Consider the following 20285-nt stretch of genomic DNA (forward strand, 5'->3'; position numbering starts at 1 on the left):
CCTCCTGGTGAGGAAACTCCCTCTACCACTGCAGATGGATCTCTACCCTGCAATGTAATCTTAGTGAAAAACCCAGAGATCCAGTGGCTTACCCAGGGTCCCACAGACAATGTGGCAGAGGTGGGTCTTGAAGCCAGTTCTTTCTGACCCAGAAGCCAGCTGTCTATCCAGTACACCACAGCTATCTCTCCTGACTTCTCCTATTGTTGAGTATTTGGACCACATGTTCTCTGGCATCCTCAAGGTACAACCACACTTTTTGTTAGCATGAAAGGCTCAGTGAAACCTTTGTATACTTATTAAGATTTGTATCTTAAATACATCAGAGCTCAGCATCTAGCTCAGGGATTCTTAACTTTTTATGGGTGTCATGGACCCCCTTGGCAGTCAGTCTGCTGACACCTATGGGTCCTTTCTCACAATTGTGTTTTTAAATAATTGAAGGAAATACTAAATTTCAGTTGGAGTTTAAAGAAAATAAAGATGCAATTTTCCCCCATCCAAGTTCACAGATCCCCTGAAATCTATCCAACGACTCCAGACTAAGAAGCCCTGGTCTAGGCAAAAGGCCTTTTCATCAGCACTTTTAAGAGCATCAGCCTAAGGAGATATCATGCAATTATCCTGGAATACTTGCATTTAATATTGTATTTTTATTTATCCTTCTCATCTTTATGTTTCTCCTACATCTCTTTACATGGCATCTTGTGGTCTGCCCTGTTAAAATGGAAGCCCCCCAAAAGCAAGAGCTCTTTTATCCAATGTACTTGTATCCCCACTGCCTGTTGCATGGCTGACTGTGAAGCTGGGGGCCAGTGTAGCCTCCAAGAAATCTGTTTCTTAAGGGCTGACAGCACCAACAGTCCTGGTCCTTGGATGACTCAATCCCTTCCAAGACAGTTAATGCTAGAAACCCTCCAGCTATCATAAGTGGAATTTTCTGAAAGAAAACCCAGAGAGGTCATCCCCACCCCTGTCTCAGTCTCCCCAGTGGGACCCGCTGGCCTCCTACCCAGCCCTCCACTGGCCAGCAGGTACCTGAAGGCAAACTTTCCCCAATACTTCTCATCGATTATGAATATAGAAGAAATGAACTCACCTCCAATAAACTAGCACAGCAATTAGAAGAACGAGGCACACAAAGGTCAGAGCAGACACTACGATCAAGGGGATAATCCAGTCCATCCTCCCAGGAGAAGCTCGGGTCACCATGCTAGATGTGTTTTTGTCTGCAGCAAACAGAAATCAGTCCAGTTAAAAACCAGGGGGTGAGATGGAGGAGAGAGAATGGGGTAAATGGACAGTGAAGGGGAGAGAGAGAGGGGGGGGGAGAGAGGGGGGGGGAGAGGGAGGGGGAGAGAGAGAGAGAGAGAGAGAGAGAGAGAGAGAGAGAGAGAGAAGGAGAAAGGAAGAAGAGAAAGAGAGAAAAAGAGAGAGGGAGAATGAGAGGGGAGAGAAAAGGGAGGGAGAGAAAGGAAGGTGGAAGAAAGAGGAGAATAGAAAGGGGAGGAAAAGTGAGAAAGAGGAGAAAGAGAGAGAGAATGAAGGAGAGAGGGAAAATGAAGGAGAGAGGGAGAAAAGAGGGAAGAAAGAGAGGGAGGACAGAAAAGGAAGGAAAAGAGAAAAAAAGAGGGAGAATGAAGGGGAAGAGGGAGAGAAAGAAGAGAAAGAGAAAGGGAAAGTGGGGCAAAAGAAGAAAAAAGAGGGACAGACAGAAAAAAACCAAACCAGAATGAGCAAGAAAGAGAGAGAGACGCAGAGAGAACAGAGAAGGGGTTGGTGAACACCAGACACCGAGTTCTGCTCCACTTTCTGAGGGGAGGGACCGAAGTGTCCCAATCCACACGCCCAGTGTACGTTGTGCTGCCTGTCCTGGCGAGCCCAGGGATCGCACAAAGTACAGCTGTCACCATTTCCTCCTTAGTCACAACCAAAACACTGCTTCTTACATAAGCTGTGCTCTGTGAGCATCAATCCCACAGACTGAAGGCCAGACAGACCAAACGCCTTTTTTGCAAAAGATGTTTGCAGACGTCAACCCTGACACCAAGCTTTGGTACCATGGTAATCATTAGACATATTTTATTTAACTATACATATGTGTGTATAAGTAAAATTCTCCTGGGCACCTGTCTCTAGCTTGTTTGTACATAATGTTTGCATGTTTTTCATATATAAATATATATTTAATATGCATAAATATACTTAATATGCATAAATATATTTCATATATAAATACATATTTAATATATAAATTATGAGCCCCTCAAGGGCAGGGACTGTCTTTTGCCTTTCTTTGTATTCCCAGTGCTTGGCACAGTGCCTGGCACATAGTAGGTACTTAATAAGTGTTTATTGACTAACTGCTTGAGAAAATGATGTGAGGTCTTGGGATGCCCAAAGTGTAGGCTTTGCTCTGTACCTGAGGCAGGAAAACAAGGCACAATCCCTCTCCCAGCAAAGAGTTGCTAGGGAAGGCTTAGTTCCATCGTCTATGTTTTTAATAGACACAAAGCAAGGACTCATTCTGAGCTGATGTGGCTCCCGTCCTACATATCTTTGCCACATGATCTGGTTAGCCCATGTCTACAAAACAGAGGCAGCTGGGAGTCCACAGTTGTCACCGACCCATCTCCTTGCTATGTTACATCATGTCGGTCAGGCACTTTCAGCAGGGCAGAATGTAATGGGGTGTGTGGAGGGGGCAGGGGGAGCACAGAATCAAAGGGGAACTGTGCCCGGAGGTGGGAAGCTGGTCTGTTTTTGTTTTTGTGGAGAGCAGGGCTGCAGGCTCATGCACACCCGGGGAGGATTCTGTCTGCTTTCCCAAAACTAGGCCAGCATTCAGCTAAGGGAGGTAGGGCCCATTAGGAAGCTGGCTGGAACAGGGACTAATCAGCTGGCGGTGGCCGGGCGAGTAGACGTGAGCTGAGCTGGGCATGGCCGGCCGGCAGTCCAGAGCTGACAGCTAACCGCATCTCGCATCTCAGATGCGATTCACAGTTTGGAGATCTAGATCTACTCCCATTTAATGGGGCAGGCTACATGACTTGTCCCAGGGTATACTAGTTCATAGGTTCAAAGACCATGACTTCAGATACTACCAAGTTACACCCACTCATCTTACAGATGAGGAAACAGGGGCCAGGGAGTTTAAGTGATTTGCTTCAGAAGGGAGACTTGAATTCAGATCGTCTGACTCCAAAGCCAATGACCTTTCCACTGTATAATAACACTATGATAATTTGTACTTCTATGTGTATGTGGGTTGTCTTCCACATCAGAATGAAGGTTCCTTGTGAGTAGCGATTATTTCATTTGTGTTTTTGTTGTTCATTCGTATCTGCCTCTTTGTAGCCCCATTTGGGGTCTTCTTGGCAAAGATCCTGGAGTGGTTTGCTATTTCCTTTTTCAGCTCATTTTACAGATGAGGAAACTGAGGCACACAGGGTTAAGTGACTTTCCCAGGGTCACACAGCCGGTAAGTGTCTGAGGCCAGATCTGAACTCATGTGGCTGAGTCTTTCTGATTCCAAGCCCAATACTTTATCTACTGCAACACCTAGCTGCCCCCCAGTTTCATTCATCATAGATAACAAACACTACTTATTTTACTTTCCTTCTTGAAGTCTAGTTCACATTACAAAATGCTTCCACAATGTCTCATTTCTTCCCTCCTGTGGCCTATGTGAGGACGGTAGGTTTGAAATCACCCCCATTTTCTCAATGAGAAAACTGAGGTGAAGGGTTTGTATAAGGTCACATGACCAGTTAGTAGCAGATATCGAGGATTAGAAGATCTGCCCCCCAAAACTCTTTGGTCCAAGCCGACTATCTTCTAAGGAACAAAGCCCTAAGGAGACAGGACCGTAGGAGAGTGATGACAGAGGAAACCCCATCTTCTCTCCCTTTGGGTTTTCTGGCAAGGCCACCCTTCTTGGAGCGCAAGAAGCAATTACTGGGTCTAGGATGTGTTTGTGGGGAGGGGCAAACCAGGAAATTGTTTATGGCTTGTCTTGTAAAAGAGAATAGAGGCCCAATAAGAAACCCAACTATGACTCATGTGTCCAGTTTCTGTGAACTCAGTGTCTTTGTCAGGGTGGCCTCTTTGGCAGTGACAGATTTGAGTCATGTACTTCATAGCTTGTGATTAGGGAAAAGGTATGGAAGTTGAGGCATCAGCCCCACTCTGAGCTCTGAAAGAAGCCCCGGGCTATTCTAGGATCTCACAACCACTTCCTTAAGCAGGCCTCCCACCTCTCACCTTCCTTGGGACCAGGTGACACCTTCTACTGGAGGGCCACAAAGGGCCAGGGATCTCAAATGGACTTGTCCAGAAGGCCTTCCAGGGCAAGATCCTACAGATACACCACTGAGAAGAGGAAGGCCAGGCAGCTAGAGAAATCAGTACTGTGTCGGAGGACCATTTCTGTCTTCAAAGTGACACCTGTAATATTGCCTACATTATATAGTGAACAGGAGACTGCACAAAGTCCCAATAAGAGCATACCTCACCTAATCAGAACCAAGATGGGTCTAGGTGAATAAAGTGATAGGACAGCTAAAAATTGGGAAATAGGCTGGAAAAAAAAGAGAGAGAGCCCTCTAAGTAGCCAAGAGTTTTTGCCAAGTCCATACATTAGAGCTTCACTCAGAGCCCTTTCACCCTCACTTAGAACCTGTTTACTCACATTTTATATACAACTTTAACAGGTTCAACGACCTGCTTTCCCCCACCCTAAATCACAGCAGATAAGCAACAGAAAATAGCAAAGGGAGAAAGGGGGCAGAAAGAGTGACAGAAATGAGAAGTAATAATAGCAAAGGAGACAGTCTGGAGAGAGGGCAGACAGGACAGGGGCAGACAGCCCTCTATATGTCCTGCCTTTGAGGCCATCATAATACTTACAACAGGATACTCACCAGTGTGGACATAGCCTAACCACAGTCTAACCACGTCCTTTATTTTAGTGAAGAAGGACAATGAGTGTGTTTTACAAATATGTCTATCCAAATGGGTTATAAGAAGGCATGTAAACACATAAATCTGCAGCTCCTCCAGTGACTGGAAAGCCAAAGGTTCTCAGATTTAGGACTGAAAGGGATCTACTTGGAGGCCACTGAGTCCAACCCCCTCATTTTACTGGTGAAGAAACTGGAGACTAGAAAAGTTAAGTGACTTGCCCAGGGTCACACAACTAGTAGGCAGAATTTGAACTTGTTTCTTTCTGTTTCCAAATCCGTTACTCCACCCAGTGTGTGACTTAGCTGCCTGATACTTACGGAAAGCCCTCACTTACCATATGTGAGGCACTCTAGTAGGGGCTGCAGGAAATATAAAAAGTGAATTAGTTCTTGACTTCAAGTCACTTCCCCTAATAAGTGTTCGCATGAGCTAGAAAGTAATCCGTATATAAGAGGTGTACAGAGTTTTGGGACAGTTGAGGAAGGAAAATTCGTTTCTGGCTGGGCTAGGGAGAAAGATCAACAGAGGGGCTCCCTGGAGGAGGCAGCATTTGATTTTGACACTGGAGACTTGGTAAAGCTTATTTCAAATGCAGACACTAATATTTTCTTGTATTGTTCCCAGCACAAAGAGAGCATGGTTTGGGAAAATAACTCATCTGGGATCACCTAATGGAAGTACACTCTGCTCACATTCATTTCCATGCATACAGTCAAAAGCATATTTGAAGGGGTGAAAAAAGTCAGGCAGTAGCCTCTCTTATTTGTGTGATGTTTGTTGTTTGTTTTCAAAGAGGACCAAATGACATCATGGACAACGTCTTGACTTGCCCATGAATTGGTTTCAAGTGAGGCAGAGTTGCACAAAGTCATCAGCCTCCCTCTCTCTTCCGGAGTCACCAAAGTCCAGTGGGAGGACAAAAGTCAGGACTGGTGGTGGCCTGGGATACAGTGGATGACCTTGATGGCTTCAATGTCTGACCTAGCCCTAAGCGCTCCACAGTCCAGGCTTCCGCTGCCTTCAAGGCCATTGAAGCAAATTGTTCTCATCTGCCCTTTCTGCCAGGGGAAGTCTACCCATGTTTGGAGTGGACACCCCCCCCCCCCAGCTCATGATGGACACTTGAGACTGGTTAGTTAACCTCACCCTAGTTTAGCCCATGTGCTGAGATGGTTTTACCAGGGTGTGGCTGCTGCCCACGCTACAGCTTTTTGGAACCACAGATGAGAGGTGGATGATGTTTGGACAGGAAGGTGGATAAGCAGCTCTGAAAAGGGCTCAGCAAGCCCTCCTACACTCCATACGTCCCACACTTCAAGGTCCCTGAATCCATTCCCTTTATTTCACAAATGAGGGTAGCTGAGGCCCAGAGAATTTGAGCAACTTGCCCAAGGTCACAGGCAGTGAAGAGCAAAACAAGTCTCCAAAGACAGATTTTATGACTCCCAAGCCTTACTTTCATGGGAATGATTACTTATAGGGGAAGTCAAGTCATCTGGTGAACACACAGAACCCTGAGCATGGGTGCTCTGATCCCAACTCCATCTTTATTCCCATCACCTTTCACCATCTAACTGGTTAACTGTATGCTCCCTGCGGGCAGGAACCCTTCCTTGTTTGGCCTTTGTGTCTCCCCTGCCTTGAACAGACTGGATGCTTAAAGTTCATTGAATTAAATTATTCAAATGAATGAGTGCTATTGGTCTCTGATATACAGCAGTGCTGGGAGTGGGGGGAGGGGAGGGAAGCTGGACTTGGGATTTTCTTGATGTAGGCAACTCCCAATGTGGAAATCCTTCTATAGTCTCAGATCAGCAGCTTGTCTGTAACTTAAGAGTCTTAACAAGCTTCCTGGGGACCCTGGGAGGTTAAGGTCACATAGCTAATATGCATCAAATGTCAAACCCAGGACTTGAACCTTGAATTTCCTAATTGGAAGGCTGTTCCTAGTGAGCAACATACTGCCTCTTAACAGGGGGCATAGTCAACATTGGCTTTTTCTTCTAAGAGGACACCTTTAAAATTCCTAATATTTATACCAAGCTTTTACGCTTGTAATATCAGGAATCCTCATAGCAGCTCAGCCAGTCGGGTGCCATAGGCATTACAATTCCCGTTTTACAGTTAGCATGCCCAAGATCACAAAGCTCCTAACTGTCAATCAGGACTTCAACTTAGGCAGGTGTCTCCTAAAATTAAGCCTACGCATGGTTTTCCATTATGCTCACACTGACTGCAACCCCTCCCTCCCACTGTCAATTTCAAAATCTTAACCATTTGGGCCTGATGAAATAAACCACCCCAAAGATAATATGTCAGAAATATTAGAGAGCTGCTATTGGTTGATGGACTTAGGGTTGCTATGAGTTTGCTAAGAGGAACAACATGGAAGAATCCAGGTGGTGTATTTCAGAATCTCAGAGATAGAAGAAACTCAGCAGCCACCCAGACCGGTTCTTAGCCAGATGGGGGTGAGCTTGTCATTTAAATGCTTTGATAACTATTTTACTGTAACTGGTTGCCTTTGTGATCTCACATGGTTTGTTTTATGCATTTAAAAACATTTTTCTTGATAAGGGTCCATGGGCTGCCCCAGATTGCCCAAGGTGTCCAGGAGAGTCCTGATCTAGGCAAGCCTTCACCTGAACAAGACTTCCCTCTACATTGCCCCCTATGAGTGGCCATTCAGCCTGTCTGAAGACCTTGACAACTTCTACTGGGTGATCTCTATGTTTCCTTCTAGCCCTGGATCCTATGAGCCACTGAACACAAATCTCTCTTGGTGAGACACATTTTGTGTCAGCGTGGAGAAAGAAGCAATGAGCTGAACCATGGAGTAAACAAATCTACATGATTGTAGATGCTAAGAAGAAAAAGCTAAATTCTGAATAGTCAGTGAAACACCAAATTACTGTAAGTTGGACTTTTTTGTGTTAACTGCCTTCCCCCAACCTCCCTTCCTCAACTTTGTACAAATGGACATATATGGACATATACATACACATACACACATGTGTATGCATGCACATATGCATGTATATATGTGTATATATGTTCAATTTTCCTCAAATTCCTTGGAGTTTTCAGTGCAGCTCTCAATGGAATGCAGAAAGTACCTCCTGCACTGCCTGCCAAGTGTGATGAGGCCAGTCTGACGTTCAAGTACAGCTCAAATTATTGGATTCAAAGGCTCTGTGGCAGCTTAGTGCCTTCCAGAGAATCCAGGTTGCCTCCATCAAAGGCTGTATGGCCAGTTAGCTCCTCTAGTCTTTTCCAAATCAGAATCTCAGAATCACAGAACCGCAGACTCAGAAAGGACCTGAGCAGCCAACTAGTGTGACCTGAATTCATGAAAGTCTTCTTCTTAAGACTAACATAGGCCAAATCTGCTGATTTGGCTTCTGCTCACTGGGATCTCCATTCTCTCCAGGCTGTTCTGACATGAGATGGACTAGTCCTTATCTGTTAGATCAGGGTAGTATCCCAACCTAAGGGATAACAAGCTCATGGGGCATCTAAGGAGAACTCAGAACTGAGGTAGAAAACATGACTTGGGGAATGCCAGCTGACGTGCCCAGGTATAGAGCTGCCTGGCTCTCAAGGTAAGTGTTTTTTGTCTAACAGTTTCCTTAATCAGGTGCTCATTAAGACTCCAGAGTCGTTTGAGAAATTTAAACAATTAATTTAAAATCAAGTTATTTCTTTGCACCACAGATGTGAGGGGGCCTATGGAGTCTATGTTCTCCTTATCTGACTTCTGCCATCTTAGTTTTGGGACCATACGTTGTTGATCAGTTCAAACAATACTGAAGAAAGTGGGGATTCCCCCAAATGCACATTCTGCAGATAGGATTTGCTGACTGAGAACACTTTAAGTGCCCGATCCAGATTCCACTGGATGCAAGACATGGGCAACCCAGTGGATGATGGAGGACAAATGCCAACTTGTGGTCTTCTCTCCTTTCAGGGTCATGGAACCAGAGCTATATAGGGCAGGGCATTGGCCTTGGAAAGCTGGATTGACAGTAGCCCACATGTTTCCTTGCACATGAAATTCCATCTCCCGTCTTTGGGCCTTTCCCTGGCTCTCCCCCATCCCTAAGCTTCCCTCCCCTTCCTCATCTTTGCTTCTTGGCTCCCCTAGCTTCTTTCATGACTCAGCTCAAATCTCACCTTCTGCAGGAGGCCTTCCAAGGCAGCCCCTCCTGCTGGTTCCATTCCCCGGAGATTCATTTCTACACTCTCTGTCTACATCACACATGCTCCTTGTTGTTTGCATGCTGTTTCCTCCAAGATTATGAGCTTCTCGAGGGCAGGGACCTCTTTATATCCCCGGTGCTCAGTGCAGAGCCCAGAAGGGTGTATGCTTGCTGACTGACTAGCTTCCTTATCTGTAAAATGGGAATAATGATAAAATCCACCTCAGAGAGATGCTGTGAGGACTACGGAAGGCCCCAGATGGAAAATACTTCGGGAACTCTAAGGCATCATATCAATGTTAGCCATCATTTTCAGAACTAGACAGAACCTTCTAGGTCACTGAGTCCAACACCCTCATTTTACAGGTAAAGAAACCGAGGCACAGAAAAGTTAGCAAATTGTCTAAAGTCGGGCAGACAGGTAAGCAGCAGTGCTGGAATTCCAAGCCGGGCCCTCTGGGGGCCTTGAGCACACATCTCCTCATGGCACTGTGCTTAAATTCACCAAATGGCCTGTTTCCTGTTTAGTTTTTCCTCCCAGCTTTCTCTTAAAGAGAACTTTCAGTTCAGTTTGATAAGCAAGCATTTGTGTTCCAGGCACCTGTCCTAAATCCTGGAGTGGGGGGAGGGGCACAAAGACAAAAATTAATCTGGGTTCCAAGAGTGAACTGCCCCACATATCATTCTGGAGGTTTAAGAAGAAAAGGTGGGTGAGAGAATCAGAGAGAGAGAAGAGAAAGAAAGGGAATGAGAGAGAGTGCGAGAGAGTGCATGAGAGAGAGAGAGAGAGAGAGAGAGAGAGAGGGAGAGAGAGAGAGAGAGAGAGAGAGGGAGAGAGAGAGCCAGAGGGAGACAGAGAGAGAGAGACAGAGAGAGAGAGAGAGGGAGGGAGGGAGAGAGGGAAAGAGGGAAAGGGAGGGATGGAGGGGGAGGGAGGAAGGGGGTGGGAAGGATGGAGGGAAAGGGAGTGAGGGAGGGGGAGGGGGAGGGAGAGGGATAGACAGAGGGGGAGTGGGGGGGGAGGGAGGGAGAGAGAGAGAGAGAGAGAGAGAGAGAGAGAGAGAGAGAGAGAGAGAGAGAGAGGAGAAAAGAAAAACAGTTTTCAGTGGCATATGTCATCACTGAATTAATTCTGTTTGCCTTTTACTGGCTTGGATTTCATCCCAGTAGGAAGCAAATAAAAAATGATTACAATGTGGTGTGGATGCTTCAGGCAGGCATCCTCATCAGATGGACCCCAACCCTCTCTACAGAACTGATCACCCCAGGATAAGGCAACCTCGTCCTTTTGACAAAAAGGTAACTGTATTTTCAATTACAAGAGTAAGCCTGTATCTGAAAGGTCAGAAACTGGTGAATGGAGGAAAGCAAGAGTTGGGTCTCTCAGAGGGTGGGAGAAGGACAAGTGGAAGGGAGGCATTTCCTGTGTCCATAAATCTGCTGCCTTGGCAGCCGGTCCACCAGCTCAATCGTAGGCAACGTAAATGTGTTTATTCTCCCTAAGTAATGCCACTCATCACCATAAAGTGTAGACGTCCATATAATAAAGGCAGCAGCTTTTATCAGGGCATAAAACTTTCCTTTTCCCCGCCCCAGCCCTGACATTTCATAAACCACCAGTGCAGAGAAGCGAAGGTCTGTCATTTATAAATGCAGATAGATGCTCCCAATTCAGAACTGTGGTTCTGTCCTGCTATTATGGATCCTGGGCTGGCTCATAGCATCCTATTTGTTTCCATTTACATCCATGCCTTTTGAATAAGAACACACTTACCATTCAAACCCATCTCACTTCTTATTAACCAAAGAGGAGTCCACGATCTCAATTTCACTTATAGGTGTGGGAAATGGGACAGCTTTTTACAAAGTCCCATATTAATTCCAAGCCCCATAAATAGTGCCCTTCCCGATTTGGTGAATCAACACTCAGTGTACTTTATTACAGTAGCATCTGGAGATTTCAGGTGGCGAAACCTGAGAACTGATCCTCCTTCCCTTCTGTTCTGCTGCCTCCTGCCAGGTGTACTTTCCACTCTCAGCATGGATTTAGAGCATTCCACCTTTCTCTCTCACCTTCTCTTCCTTCCCCAGCCCCCTGCAAGAAACTCTATCGGCCCCTTGTGGAGTCTAGTTTTTTGTCAAGCATACAGCTTACCCAAAAGGATCACTCACCACCTAATTGTGGTCTGGCACCGCCCAGGGTGTGGGCTGGGCTACTTCCTGGGACAGCACCTTCAACAGCTGTATTAACTCTGGGGCTATTACCTTTACAGAACCAAGGGCTCCCTAATTAACACATGAGCCCCTGAAAGACTGCAAAGCTCAGGAGAAATGAATCCAGAGAGGATTCCAAAGAAAGGCAGTACTGATAAGGTTACCCAAACAATGCAACTCAACAAACTCTCCTTAATCCTGTCTTATATGTAGCAAATTCACAGGGTCACCTGATACACACTGAGCCTGGAATATGAATTGCCAGACCACTCCCCTGCTGGGGCAGATGTGATTAGGTCTTCTCTTCTGTAGCCAGAATAAGGGAACACCTTACTCACATTCATATACCTTTTCTCCTCCAACCTCCAGAATGATAGGTGGGGCAGTAAACTCTTGGTTTACAGCTCCCCCAGGAAAAAGCCCAGGGCTTGTTTCATTTTTGTCTCTCTCCACCTCCCCAGGACTTAGGATAGTGTCTGGAACATAAAAGCCTCCCTGGCCAACTAAATTGAACTGAATCAATGAAGATGGGGTTTTAAGCCTCACCTGCAAATCTTATCATGAAATCTCAGAGGGAGTGAAAATGAGTTTTTTCTATTGACTACATCTTTAAAATGGCAGGGAAGAGTTTATAAGATTAGACTGAATGCCTTTTTTTTTCCTCCTCAGAGTAGAATAATGCTTAAGCAACTGAATATTAAGTGGGAAGCCCTAAATATGTATTTGCTTTTAGTACAAATAAGTAAATAAGACATAACACCATAGAGATTATAGAGATTAAGAAACATGGCGCCATATTTGTTTAAAGTGATTCACCTCCAGCATATATTAAGGGCCGTTTGAAAATAACCACAGGAAGAAGGGCGAGGGAAACTCAGAGAACAAGAATTGTTGGCATCTTAATCATTCCCTTGCTTCCTCACCATTCTTCACGTTTTTTATCATCCGCATTCACATCGCCATTTTAACCAATTCCACAACTCTTTTTTATTGGCTGTAACTTTAGGGGCCTTTTTAAAGGGAGGTCACTTTCTGCTTTTTGGAAGCGACTAAATGGAAAAAAAAAATCCTCAGATCAAGATGTTTAAAAAAGTCAAGAAGCAATTATTAAACACGTACTGTGTGCCAGGCTCTGAGGACACAAAGAAAGGAAAAACATAGGCATGCTCTCACGGATTCACAGTCTAATGGGTGGGAAAACATGCAAGTGACTTGTTATAAACAAATAAACAGGATAATTTATTGATAATCACTGAGGAAAGACATTAGCATCAAGGGGCACTGAGAAAGGCTTCCTATAAAAGGGAAGGGTGGGGTGTTAGCTAGAACCAGAAAGAAGCCAGGAGACATGACATTCACATTGTTGGTCTGTCCAAAACAGTAGAAGCTGAAAGCCTCTCCACTTTGGGGAAGGGAGAGAACCAGTGTGGCACATGGGACAGAGCATGTAAGAGCATAGGATCTGAATTCAAATCCTGCGTCTGATGTTTAGTGCCGGTGTGACTTTAGGTAAGTTACCACACTCCCCCCTTGAGTTTTCCTCTCTAGAAAATGAGAGAGGTTGGAGAAATATGAGGAGGTCAGATGAGGAGACCCCTTCTAATACTATATCTGTGACCTGATGATTCCCCACCAGGATGAGGCTTGGAGTGCAGGCCAGCAACAACAGACCATGTGTGCTTCCCATGTATATACCAGTATAGCTAAACACAGGGATGTTGAACATCAGTATAATCAACACTTTGGCCATGGCCTCCCAAGAAACAAAGAAAAATGGAAAATGGCCCTTAGTTCTTTTGGCTTAGGGTAGCTAGGTGGATAGAAAACAGGTCTGGAATCAGGAAGACCTTAATTCACATCTGGCCTCAGACAATTACTAGCTGTGTGACCCTGAGCAAGTCACACAACCTTGTTTGCCTCAGTTTCCTCGTCTGTAAAATGAACTGCAGAAGGAAATGGCCAACACTCCAGTATCTCTGCCAAGAAAGCCCCAAACAGGGTAACAAAGAGTTAGAAATGACTCAAGTAACTGAACAACAACCCTTTGGCTTCTGTAGCCAAAATATGAATACATATTTCATTTTTTCTTATGTCACCTCACAGCTGTGCCTTCAGGGTAAGTGGGGTAGGCCATTGTTGAAACCTGTAAGGTGATTTGGTAATCTATGCACCTGCAAATTCCATGAGCAAGTCTACTGGTTTGGGCTAAAGAAGAGAATGAGAGGGAGGGGGTGAAAGCTCTCAAAAAAGTGTCTCTGCTTTCTCTCTTCATTTTGACTATTCTGTTTTTTAGAATGACTGTACAGATGAGAGTGGCTATCTAAGCTGCATGCAGTCAACAAACATTAATTAAGAGCCTACTCTACGCTGGGCATTGTGGATGCAAACATAAAATCAAGATGATTCCTCCCTTCAATGAGCTTACATTCTTTTGAAATGGGCACAATATTATAGTCCTGGGAGAGGCTAATAAACAGGAGAACTAAAGAGAAGCTTTTCCCATTCCTGTTGCCATTTGGTCCTCCTAGCTCCTCTAGACCCTCAAAGAGGCTGACCAACTAGGCACTGCCTTACAAGGGGACCCAATCTCCTTGAAGGAAAGAATGGCCACACAGGCAATACACTTCTCAACTGTAATGTATTCTATTGGTCTGAGATGTTATCCCGAGTGTCCTGATCATTCTTCATGTCTCCTGATCCCATCTGCCATGTTTATCAGGAAAGAGAGGGCACTGGAGCCCACCCCATACTAGGTGCCCCTGAAGAAATAAGAAACCATTTGCCTGGAGAAAAGAAGACTTAAGGGAACCTGATAATGATCTTATCTTTAGTATCTGAAGCCCTGTCATGAGAAAGAGGAAGCAGACTTGTTCAGCTTAGTCCCAAATATAAGAACATGGACCTATGGGTGACAAGGCACTGAGTTGCAAAGAAATGAATTTCAGCTTAATGTTGGGGAAAAATACATTTCCTAACAATACGAGATCACCCAAAATGGAATGGGCGGCCTCAGGAGAGTCTAGGATGTCTTTAAGCAGCACCTGGATGACCACCTGTCAGGCGCACTAGAGAGGGCATTCATTTCTGAGTATGGGCCAGATGGTTGTTAGGGTCCCTTCCAGCTCTGAGATTCGGTGACACTTCATTTCTATAAAGGCATCTTGAAGCAATTGGATAGAACATTAGATCTGTTATCAGAAAGACCTGAGTTCAAATCCTGCTTTTGACAATGACTAGAGGTGTGACCTTGAGTATATTGCTAAACTTCTCTGAGGCTCAGTTTTCTCATCTGTAAAAAGGGGATGATAACACTACTTCCTCCTCCTCATAGGATGGTCACGAAGGACAAGTCAGATAATATGGGTCAATTGTTTTGTCAACTGTAGGTGCAGTATGGTGAGTGATTATTGTCTGCTAAATAGAACGAGCAGACCTTATATTAGGGTGTCACTGCTCCCCAGAGTCTGGCATGACTGTGCCCTTCAGGACTTGGATTATCTAGAGAGTTCTCCAGTTATCTAAAACGATCCCTCTTCTTGTGTCTCTTCCCTTGCTTTAAAGGTAACATTTTCCCATGACTGTACCAACCAGTCAACTGTACCAAATGACTTTACAACACAGATTTAGAGGCACAGCTGGGTCAGGGATTGAGGTCAAAGGTTGAATGTTTAAGATTCGTTGCCTTTGTACCCAGGGTTTGCAGAATCTAACCAATTTATTTGGGGACACTTTCAATGATTCATTATCTTCCAATTCTGCCTTTGAATAGTCACCTGGTCTTTCTATAGAGTTAAATGTCCCTTCCTTTAGTCGATCCTGGACAGGATATTTTGTCCATTTCCTTACTACTGGTACAAAACTGAAGAGCACTCAAAGGTCTTTAAAAAATTAGACCATTACTAGCTTTAAAGAGGAAAGTAATTCAAAGCATGAAAATTTATTCTAAGTTATAACTTCACATACGAGGTCTCAGCTTTTGATGAATTTTAATGTTTACAAGTGTAAAAGCAAATAAATATTTACCAGTTGCTTCTCTCTCTCTCTCTCTCCCCCTCTATTTCTCTCTTTTTTTTTGCACTCTCATAACTCCATGACAGCTTTGATGCAAAAATTTGTTACCAAACATCTTGGAGTCTGGCAAAATCAAAGATTTTTTATTAAAAGACAACAAACCACAACAATAACAACCCTCACGCTCACATGGGGAAAAAAAAGAGAGGGTTCCACTAAATGAGATAGATAAACGGCAGAGACAGGGGTGGAAAAGAATAATTGTCTGGTTAATTGGGCAGTGGAGACCTGACCTTGATATGCCCAGGCTTGGCTTCTGCCAAGTGACCCCCAACTATTGGGGCATGGACTGTGCAGAAGAGCTGCAATTTCATCATGGGCAAATAATGTGGTCTGTCATTAACAAATACTTCTCATGGTTGTGTGTTTGTAGAGCATTATTTTGAGCTCCCAAGTAGCTCGATATTAAGCAGATTTTATCAAGAGATGACCATGGACTAAGTTATCGCCAAATGACTAAAAAATATACTCAAACTAGGTTACTGTTAACAAAAAGGTAGAAAAGGGCAATATTTAAAGGATCACACTTTTTGATCACATATAATGGGAGACAGATAATTACAGTAACAGCCCACACTTACGTGACCCTTTTAGGTTTGCAAAACATTTTACAGAGCTTATCTCAGCCATTCCAAAGATCCCATCGAGTGAAGGCCCATCAGCTGGGGAATGGGTAAATAAACTGTGGCCTATGCTGTTACAGAATAAGGCATTTGTTCAGTTGTTTTTCCGGTTGTGTCCAACTCTTTGTGACCCCATTTGGGGTTTTCTCCACTGAGATAATAGTTTGCCATTTGAGGTTTTCTCCACAGAGATAATAGTTTGCCATTTCCTTCTCCAGCTCATTTTACAGATGAGGAAACTGAGGCAAACTAAGTTAAGTGACTTGCCCAGGATCACACAGCTGGTAAATGTCTGAGGCTAGATTTGAACTCAGGAAGATGGATGAAGTCTTCCTGACTCCAGGCCCAGCACTCTATGCACCATGGTGCCACCTAGCTGCCTAGTAATAAGACAGGAAACAGCAAACAGGAATTTAGAGAAACATATGAAGATACAGTTCAAATGAGAGCAGAATCAGTAGAACCATATACACAATCAATGACTATCATAACATAAAGGAAGATGCCACTCAAAGGTTGCTGATAGAAGTAGCTAGAGGCAGCTGCATAATGAGCCATCTAGAATCTGGAGGACAGAAGAGGAAACATAGTTCTCTCTTCCCCCAGAGAAGATTAGGGGCAGGGAAGTTGGGGTGGATAGAATGTTGCTAACATAGACACTTTTAGATACAGTTACTTCACCAGTTTTGCTTCATAGTTTTTCTCGGTTATTAAGGCAGGTTCTCTGATAGGAGAGGAGAGGTACCAGGACATGATTGTGGTCTAAAAGATAAAAGGCATCACTAAAAATAATAATAAAAAAAAAAAGGTAAGGACTTCGGTTATTTGTCCAAACCTGATTTGATCTATGTGGGGATCCTCCCAATGTGGAATCTCCTGCTGCTGCTGCTCCAACTCTGAGGCCTCTTCAGTCCTGCCCACTGCTAGGCCTTTCTGGTGTCATTACCTTCCATTTATGCCATACGTATCTTGTATATATGTAGCTATTCGCATGTTGTTTCCCCCGTTAGACCATGAGCTCCCTGAGGGCAGGAGCCATTTTTGTCTTTCTTTCTTTGTATTCACAGGGCTTATCCTAGCGCCTGGCACTTAGTAGGTCTTCCCAAATGCTTGTTGGCTAACTGGCTGACAGAGCCATTCCTCACTGCCTTAGAGTTGCCTAGAGGCACTGAGGGATTCAATTAGTGGCCCACAACCACCCAACCAGTATGTGTCAAAGGCAGGATGGGAGGGTCTTCGTGACTTCAAATCAGTCTCTACCCACTAGGCCATAGGCTGCCTCTCAGGCACTGAAATATAAGTATCTTTTAGGATAGATAATAACACGATACAATTTGAGTCAGATTCAAGCCCTTAGGAAGATGGATTTTTACCTGGAAGGGACCTTTGAGGGCATTTATTCCATCCCCTTCATTTTACAGGCAATGAACCCAAGGCCAGAGAGGTGATATATGAGGATGCTAAGTGGCTCAGTGGATGGAATGCTGAGCCTGGAGTCAGGAAAACCCGAGTTTAAAGCTGGCCTCAGATACTTACTAGTTGCATGACCCTGGGTAAGTCACTTAACCTGTTTGCCTTAGTTTCCTCCTCAGTAAAAAGGGGATGATAATGATAGGACCTACCTCAAATGGGTGCTGTGAATCAATAAGATAATAATTGTAAAGCACTTAGCACCATGCCAGGCACATAGTAGGCTCTGTATAAATGTCAGCTATTATTACATGATTTGTGCAAGGTCTTATAGATTGTAAACAGCAGAGCCAGGATTCAAATTTAGCTTCTGTGAATCCAAATCCACAGCTTTCCCCGCTGACCCACACTGCCCCCCTCCAAGATTCCCCCTAGCTCATTTAAAACAGCACCAGGCTTGGCTCCAGTATGGAGATTATGGTCTGCCCATTTCCCCCCTTACCTGGATTTACAGTGATGAACTTATCATCTGGAAATCGGTCCCCTCGGGAGCTCGGCTTTTTGGATGGCGTCTCCGGTCTCTTGGGACCCTTTCCGACATAATGTTCGCCCGTGACCATGGAGGGCACTTGGGTGGAGGTGACAGGGTCCGTGCTGGGTTTGGTTACTGGTTCTCTTCTCTCATCAGTCTGATCTGTAGGGAGGACGTTGGGGTCTGGCTCTTGGCCAGCTATAGTTTCATTTCTGTCCTCCTCTGCAGTTCGATTAGGAGAAGTGGGTGCCAGGGTGGGCTTGGTTCTGCTCTGGACCTCTGTGCTGTGGGTCACTCCACTCTTTTCCTTCTTTTCTGAATCTTTCTCCCCCTCTTCCTCGTGCTCCCTTTCACCATCCTCGCTCTCACTCTTCTCATTCTTTTCCCCTTCCTCGGTGCCTTCGCTGTCCTTGGTCAGGGCAGAATCGCCTTCTGGCGCCGGAGAAGACAAAGCCTCTGTCGTGGCTACCACGGGTCTGGCAGACTGTTTGCTGGCAGAAGCTGCTGTTGGGAGGCGGGTGGGCCACACGGTGCTGGGGAAGGAAGAGATGCCACCGCCGCTAAAGCCGAGGCCGGCGAGCAGGGTGCTGGTCACCACCGAGGCCACAGTTGCTTGGCTTCCGCTCGAGGATGGGCCCATTCCAGTAGCCATTGAAACAAATGAGAAGGGGATGCCTGATGAAGTCCAAGTGGAAGAACCAGAACTGATGGGGGCCATGTCGGCGGAAGAAGCAGGAGAAGCTGTCGGCTTGAAGGGATCATGGGGAGGTTTGGGAAGGGACAAAGAAAACAGAGTCAGGGGAGCATCAGAGACTAGTACTGGGGATGCCACACTGGGCGCTTTTCATTTCTACCAATTCCCAACTTGAAAAATCTTCTTAAGAACTAGTAACCTGACCTACATTTCATTATTATAGAAGCTCTAGAATGAGGAAATGCCTACAACTAATTAATTTCTGTCTACCTCAGTTTCCTCAACTGTAAAATGCGGATAATAACACCCACCTCGCAGGTTTGTTGTAAGGATCAAATCTGATAATATTTGTGAAGTGCCTGGCACTTCCTTCCTCTGCCTAAAAATAGGCGACATTTCTATAGCACGCTAGGTTCTGAAATTAGAAGGTGGAAATGACCTTCGAGATCATCTTGTTTATGAAACTTGCTCAAGACTGCACAGGTAGCAAGTGATGGTGCCTGGATTTGAACACAGGCTCCCTAGCACCTGCTTCTTTCCACTGTAGCCCATAGCCTCTCAGCGCTACGTCGCGTCTCCAGTTTTACAAAGCTCTTTATACATAGGAGGCAGTGTGCCCTTGGCACAATGCGCAGATCACCTGATGTGGAGTTAGAGGTCTTAGGTTAGATGCCTAGCTCTGAGTTACCTTGGGAAAGTCTCTCTCAAGTTCTTCATCTGCAAAATGCAAGGGGGAGGAGGAGTCAAGATGAGTATTAAATTCCCTTCTTCCTCTCAATCTCTGGCCCTGCGAGGCAGGTGCTGTTATTATCCCCATTTTATAGATGAAAAGCCTGAGGTTGAGAGAGGATGGGGACTTGGGGTCACAAAGCCAGTAAGCGTCTGAAGTGTGATTCAGACTCGTCTTCTTGACTCCAAGTCCAGTGCTTGTAACACATGGTTAGGAGTCTCTACGTGCCAAAGGGGCAATTCTGCCTCTTTACCACTTTTGCCCCTTCCAGGAATCTGATCAACCTTTCCTACAAGTCAAAATACTGACCAAGAACATTTTCTGTTACTTTCAAACTTAACCTTAGTGTGGTAGAACATGAAAATCAGAAAGTGTCTTAGAGATTATCTACCCCCGTGCCTCTCAAACATTTTGTTCTCAGACCCCTTTTATAACTTTAAAAATTGAGGACCCCAATGAGCTTTGGTTTATATGAACTATCTCTATCAAAATTTACCATATCTGAAATGAAAACATGTTAGTATTATTATAAAAATAGTTTTGACCTCATAGACCCCCTAAAAGGGTTGTGGCAACTCCGTGGAGTTTGCAGATGATGATTTGAGAATTACTGCTCTAATCTAACAGAATGAAGAGACTTGGGCCCACAGAGGTAACTTGGGGGGTGTTTGGGTGTAGAAAAATTTTCTCACTAGACTAGAAATCTGAAAACCTGGGTTATTCCCATTAGCTGTGTGACTGTGGGGAAATCATATCTCTTCTGAAACTTCACTTCTTCATCATAAAATAACAACAGCAATCCTTAGACTACCTGTGGCACAGGCATATGGCAAAGAGGGCTTTGTCA

The 20285-nt window shown here is 44.9% G+C and overlaps 1 protein-coding gene across 2 annotated transcripts in view; it reads right to left on the reverse strand.

The window, feature by feature from the left end:
- The window catches only part of PTPRG (protein tyrosine phosphatase receptor type G), an 813122-nt gene that overhangs the window by 123179 nt on the left and 669658 nt on the right, over positions 1 to 20285 (reverse strand). For both annotated transcript variants that reach the window (XM_036737740.1, XM_036737741.1), the window contains exons 12-13: positions 17985 to 18762; positions 1100 to 1229 (exon numbers count right to left, since the gene is read on the reverse strand). In XM_036737740.1, coding sequence (XP_036593635.1) covers positions 1100 to 1229; positions 17985 to 18762 — 908 coding nt within the window. The remainder of the gene's footprint in view (positions 1 to 1099; positions 1230 to 17984; positions 18763 to 20285) is intronic.

The sequence above is a fragment of the Trichosurus vulpecula genome, chromosome 9, assembly GCF_011100635.1.
Source record: "Trichosurus vulpecula isolate mTriVul1 chromosome 9, mTriVul1.pri, whole genome shotgun sequence".
In the NCBI taxonomy this organism is placed as follows: Eukaryota; Metazoa; Chordata; class Mammalia; order Diprotodontia; family Phalangeridae; genus Trichosurus; species Trichosurus vulpecula.